At 34.9% G+C, this 6,579-nt stretch overlaps 3 protein-coding genes across 3 annotated transcripts in view; 1 reads left to right on the forward strand and 2 right to left on the reverse strand.

Moving 5' to 3' along the window:
* The window catches only part of Mmp2 (Matrix metalloproteinase 2), a 164,965-nt gene extending 161,537 nt beyond the window's left edge, over positions 1-3,428 (forward strand). Inside the window, 4 exon segments of the mRNA XM_029304977.2 lie at positions 39-337; positions 616-719; positions 923-1,175; positions 1,585-3,428. Coding sequence (XP_029160810.2) covers positions 39-337; positions 616-719; positions 923-1,175; positions 1,585-1,597 — 669 coding nt within the window. The 3' untranslated portion in view covers positions 1,598-3,428.
* Ppcdc (phosphopantothenoylcysteine decarboxylase) lies at positions 1,882-5,578 on the reverse strand. Its single transcript, XM_029305005.2, is given in 3 exon segments — positions 1,882-4,383; positions 4,636-4,887; positions 4,889-5,578. Coding segments are annotated over 3 exon segments (591 nt in total). The 5' UTR covers positions 5,063-5,578; the 3' UTR covers positions 1,882-4,218.
* Positions 5,579-5,643: 65 nt separating this feature from the next.
* On the reverse strand, positions 5,644-6,081 carry LOC114932684 (cytochrome c oxidase assembly protein COX19). The gene has a single exon (XM_029305006.2). It carries the CDS (start codon positions 5,925-5,927, stop codon positions 5,661-5,663), a length of 267 nt encoding a protein of 88 aa, XP_029160839.1. The 5' UTR covers positions 5,928-6,081; the 3' UTR covers positions 5,644-5,660.
* Positions 6,082-6,579: the final 498 nt, after the last annotated feature.

The following is a 6,579-nucleotide window of genomic DNA, read 5'->3' on the forward strand; positions in this document are numbered from 1 at the left end:
GACAATCTCTACTGAAGAATTCTCTTTTTGGCCCGCAGTATTTGTGGCGAATAGGCGATAAAGGAATCTACGAGGGGTATCCAGCGGAAATCATCAGGCTGTTCAACTTGCCACCAAGCACCGATCACGTCGATGCCGTGTATGAACGTCCAGACAAAAAGATAGTCTTTTTCATCGGTCGTGAATACTACGTTTTTAATGCCAATCATCTGGAGCCGGGTTATCCGAAACCATTGACGCATCTAGGATTGCCAGCCTCCTTGGAGAAGATCGATGGCGCCATGGTGTGGGGTCACAATGGCAGAACTTACTTCTTTAGCGGTTCCATGTATTGGTGGTAATTAAAGCGTGATTTTTCTAAAATTTTTAAGATTAAATTTATATTTTTTTTCTTTTCTATGTGATTTTTCCAAATTTTTCAATTTTCTAACAATGTATGCCTGAAAAAAGATGTTAATCTATATCGAAATTACATTTGACACATTCTTGATGCATTCTAGATATATATTGTAGTTAATTTTAAACATCAATACATGCAATCCGATTTGCATTTTTCCTTCCGCTTTTAATTCTCGAATAAAATTCAATTCTCCAATTTAATTCCCTGTCATGTAGGTTCGATGAATCTGTTAATTACGTGGAACTCGATTACCCAAGAGACATGAGCATGTTCGCTGGCGTCGGGAATGACATTGATGCCGTTTTCCAATGGAAAAATGGTAAATCTTCAAACTCAATTTTTCATCAATTATTCAAAATAAATTTATTATAATTATTTTAATTTTTAAAAATATCTGTGCATATTTTTAATATAATTTTATTTTCTTTTTAATTTTTATATGTATCTTTTTTAAATATCTTTTTTACAAATAATTCTTCATGTAACCTATTATATAATTCTACGGTTTCATTTTTTCAACAGGCAAGACGTACTTCTTTAAGGGTAAAGGTTTTTGGGAGTTTGACGATCTCAGGATGAGAGTGGTACACGAGAAGCAGAAACTTTCGGCGCCAGTCTGGATGGGTTGCCCTCCACCGGAAGTGGAGACCAATGATGTAGAAACCAATCTGCCTAGAAAGTCGGCGATCCTTTCAGTTTCCGCTGCCTCCGCGGGAAGAATCATGCCGAATTTCACAATGCGCATGATCATTGCGATCGTCGTCACAAGAATAATGTACGTTTGAAAATGAAATAATTAAAAAATGATTGCACTTCATTAATTTTTCGAAGCAAAAGATAATATTTTAAATAAGAATTTTTCATAATTTAAAAAAAGAACTTTTGAAATGACGATTATAACATTAAATACAATATTATTTAATATTAAGCATTAATTCAAACGGATTTTTTATAGATATCATAAAATGCATGAAGATATCATTAGATCGTATATTTAAAATATCATCATTATATTAAAATTAAAATTATGACGTTATATACGTAATATTTTACACATAGAATTTTATCGCATAGAAGTTAGCAGGCTATTATAATTTAAAAATATTTAAATTATATATATATATAAATATTTTTTAAATGAAAAAGCCCTACTACTATATTTGTTTTTTGTCTTGTGTTTTCAGATTATTGCTGTAATACACGTGTTCTAGCCGACGAACGGTATTCGGAAACAGGAATTTCGCATAACACGAACATCAGAATTCGGAGGTGGGAACGTCGATGCAAATTGACGATGCAGTTGAAAATGAAATATTACGATCGAAATTCAAAACTTGCGTTTTGATTTCACAACACATCGATTTCCTCGCCGATCCTACCAATGAAAAAATCGCAATTACGATTCGAACAAAACTCGAAGAATGATATCGAACTAAGTCACGATAAAGCTTCACTTTTGAGAAGATATTTTTTTAAAAAGCTGATGAATCATGGAATACTGTGATACGATGTTACATGAAATGAAAATGATGGAAGTTTTTCACACAGCTAGATTTTCTGTATGTACATATTTTTATATCACTGATAAATATAATATTTATATCGATAAATAAAATTTTGTCCTCTCACAAAAGAGAAGCGTGTGACTTAGGTCTATGTCATCATATCGATACTAACATTTCCTAAAAAAAATTGCGCCCCTGAGCTGCGCATATTTTTGAGCATTTTTCTATACCGTCTTTTTATATGGCCGCATTTATACATAAATCAAGTAATTAATTTATCATATAATTTATATTGCACGATGGACGAACGATTGATTCTCGAAAGAAAACTAATTCTTGAGGATATTTCACAGACAATCTTGCGCGCGATTCTTGCGATTACAAACTACCACTGCCAAATAAATCCATCCAACATTTTTCGATATTCTTTTTTTGCTACAGAGATTTTAAATCGAAATAGAAGGATTCTTGTTATTTCAAAGATTAATACGCGTCATCAATAAGAAACTCCGTAATCGTGACGCGATTATTATTATTCGGACTCTTTCTCGATGCGAGATAAGATAGCCGATTCCGATAAGAGCACGTATTTTATATAAATATTGTAATATTGTATTAATACCGCATAATTTAGTGAAAGAGGACACAGGCAAAACGCAGTGTCGCCAGTTTTGTAAACTGTGATATTTAAATACCGCGCGCGATATTTCGAATAGTTAGGCATAATATCAAAAGGGAGTAGCGTAAAAAACAATCTTACAGATTTAATATACGGTGCGGTGTATCAGTGAAATGCTTGTATGAATTTTGCGAGTGCAGCCTTTCAATTTACTTAATCCAAAATCAATTTTTTCTTAGTTGAAAGTTTCAATGATTTTGGTATTAGAACTAGTACTTAATAAAAAATGGAGTAAAGATAAAAAAATCTTATTTCGCATTTATTTTTATTAAATTTTGACTCGATAAAATTTTTTAAATCAAAGATTTAATGATCTCAAGAATCTTATTTTTAAAATTTTAAAAATGAAAAAATGACTATTTAAATTTTTATAAAGCATCGATTTTTCAGATTAATCTCGAAATACATTTGCGAAGTTTATATAAATATTTCCAAATGTATACACTCCTGTATATATTTATATACGTGTTATATATATATAATAGTTATAAAGTCGTGCGTGTTGCAGAATGTATCGTGTGTTTGTGAAGCGTGCAGCAGCGATACGGGGACAAACGATACAAACGTTATTATTATACTTCTTTGTTATCGATTAACTCGATGATTTTAGTTGAGTCTTCTGATTGAATATATCTTTGTTACAAAAATTACGAAATGCATCGAAGCGATATTATTTGCAATTTAACCGAAAAGATAAAACGAGAAAAAATCCTTCCCTTTGTTTATTCCAAACTTAAGGGATAATTAATGTAAAATGTGCTGATTATATGCTACATGTATTTTATATTGTAAGTTCGTGCTTTATATGTGTATATACGGAAATAAAGTGATTTTACCGAACAAACTCAACGCGCCATTTTCCAAAAATTTTTAAATCAGATTCTTACATATATATATACATATATTTCATGGAAATGTTATAATTATAAGAAATTTTTCTAGAGGAGAACACCTTGTATATATTTATTTGTTCATATATTATATCGTTCATATAATTCAACAGAAGCATGTATACATTCTGGCAAATCAACTCTTATCGATCAACTCTTAGGATATGTCAACACAGAATCGTCTTCTTTACAGCATTCTTTATATATGGCATTTCGGCAACTGGACAGATAAATTTACGATTATCTCGCTTGTTCCTCTCTGTAAGATTGATTTATTCCAGGTTGAGCAAGGGATATGACGACCATGATGCGTTCAAATTCATATTTTACCGTTTGTGTTCATTTCTACAGATTTCTAATTAACAACATTACCTCAAGAATATAACAAATAATTTAAGATTCATCTTAAAAATTATTTTTTTTAAATATAATCCTTACAAAAAAACGATATAATTCGAGGAAAACTTATTGACAGATATTTGTATTGATAAACGTAAAGCATACGTAAATTTTATCACATAACTCGTATATGGCCCGAAATTTTTGTGGTCCTTAGGCTCGTAATCCTGAATCTGTTAGATAAGCAACATTGGCGTGTATTTTATATATTAAGCGTATGTTCGAATCGCATCATAGCGCGTCTCTTGAGATCTCGATGCGACACGTTCTTGGATCAGGACATCCTCATCGATATTCGCGTGCTCGTCGACGAGCCTCGCACGAGGAGGATGACCTTGGCCGATGCTAGAAAGGCGGATCCAACGAATCCCAAGAAGGAGCCAAGGCTCGCAAGGTCGACTGTACAATCGTGTCCACTTCGGCCATCGCGCCCATCCCCGTATCGCCGCACATCAGCGTCTTGGACACGCAATGCACCTCCTTGTAGCCCCAGGACTTGAGCAGCGTTACCTGAAAAACAAAATTCAGCTTTATGACTTTCTGCATTCACTGCATAAAAATAAAGAAGAAAAAAAAATTCATTTTTATTTATATTTATGCTTGAAAATAAAGTATAAAATTTTTGACAAGAGAAAACATTTAGGAAAGAAATTGAAGGATTAATTTTTTCTTGACAAATTAAATTTGCATATTTTAGTTCAAACAATATGCAAAGGATTCTTTCTTTATTCTAATATCTTAATATCATTCTTTTCATCTCACTTGCGGCATGGTGATCGGATGTTCCCACATTTTGGTGTTCATAGCTGGGCAAAAGAGGAGCGGCTTCATAGGGTCCCATGCGCGAGCAACGCATGTAACGATATTGTCGCATATTCCGCTGGCAATCTTGCCCAAGGTATTGGCGTCCAATGGCGCTATCACGAATATGTCAGCCCACTTTACCAGGTCTATGTGCAGTACTGGATCGCCTCGATCCTGCCAGGCAGCCCATTCCACCGTATCAGACAGTACTTGGAATTTCAGGTGGCAATTGGGCATCTTTCAGGAAGTGCTTGGCTCTCTCCGTCACGACTACTCTCACCTCGAGATTATTTCGCCGCAGCATCTCCACCAGCTGTGGCAGCTTGATAGTAGCTACACTACCGGTGCAACCGACCAATACTTTCTTCCTGGAGGTACTTGCCATATTTCCTTCCCTTTGTTACTTTTAACTATATATTAATCTGTGCGTAATCTGATAGAATTTTGCCTTTAACGATAAATATGAATATTCTCTACTCTATACGATATCTTAGGCCACTTGGGTTGCAACAGAATCCAACCGCATAACAAGCTATAGAGGGGATGCCTTTACATTAAAGCTTGAAAGCTCACTCAGTGTCAGTCGAGCTTAATTTAACTTAATCTTCCTCCTTATGTGGAAGCTACATACATGAATTTTTAATATTATTCAGTTTTTTTGTTTATTGTTCTCTCTTCTCCAATCTCTTGGTAAATTTTGCAACAACACTGGCGTGGAGAAAGCTTAAAGTCCTTATCACACCTGGCTGGCAGTGCATATATTCTTGCCTGAACACACTAATTTCGATTATAAATCACTCCGCAACTACTTGGTACCCTAATTTACATCGAACATAAAGTTCCAAGAACACTAATCGGCTAAGGGTGTGCATCTCGTGGTAGAATCTCTGAAGAAGGGATTATACAGGTAACACCCGACTTCCCTTTTCTTCTGTTAAAAGAGAAGAGAGACAGGCAAGGATATCTCGGAGATGATCTCGGCGTTACGTTTCGCTGGCCAACTTGGCAGTTTCGTCGGCGAAGCCGAGCTTGGACCATTCCTCGCGCGCCATCAGATCGTGATCCATGCGGCAGCCGAGGTATTCCTTGGCGACGTCGCGGCACATCGCGTTCTGATTTCGGTTCTCGGCCAGGCAGCGCATATACTTAATCATGGTGCGTTTGCAGTGGCCGTCATGATCCAGCGGAAAACTGCCGCGATCCGGTGGCGTCGGCGTGAACAGTTTCTGCGAGAACGTGTACGAGGACATAACAAGTAAATCACTTCACGTTCGCGCGAATCATGCAAATGTTCCTGGGAAATATTATTGAAGTGAGCGATTGATTCTCTTCTCACCTCTTTAACGACGAAGCGTATCGTCCACCATCTTGGCCACCGTACTCCGTACTCCTTCCATTGATATGTCACGTCAGGCGTACCTTAGAACCACGTGACTGTCATTTGACAGGTCCGTAAGCGGAAGCGATGTATGGGCGCTTTTGCGGTACCTTAGAATGAGAGGCTGATGCATTTTTCTCTTACGATATATTTTACAACGAAAAATCATCCTTTATTGCAATTTATTTAGATTAAAAATAAAAATGAATAAATAGAAATTATTATATTATAAGAATTATTACACAAGAAATATATAAAAAAATGAGCACACACACATGGAGGTTTATTAATAAAACTCACTTCACAGATTGTGTGTATACAATTTTATTTTATAAATATCAATTGAATTATATCGTGGACTGCTTTTACCGAATTTTTTAATTTTATACTGCTATAGCTGATAGTTAATAAAGAATAAATTCTACAATAAATAGTTTGATTTTGATAGATTTCACTTTGTGCTACATAGAATGTATATAATATATAACAACTGAATAATCGTATATACTGATAATGTGTATATG

Source organism: Nylanderia fulva, unplaced genomic scaffold, assembly GCF_048542155.1.
Source record: "Nylanderia fulva isolate GAGA-0341 unplaced genomic scaffold, ASM4854215v1 Scaffold22, whole genome shotgun sequence".
NCBI classification, from domain to species: Eukaryota; Metazoa; Arthropoda; class Insecta; order Hymenoptera; family Formicidae; genus Nylanderia; species Nylanderia fulva.

What these genes read in the sequence shown, in the direction of transcription:
- LOC114932684 (XM_029305006.2), bottom strand. Translation starts at nt 5,927, where the DNA reads ATGTCCTCGTACACGTTCTCGCAGAAACTGTTCACGCCGACGCCACCG.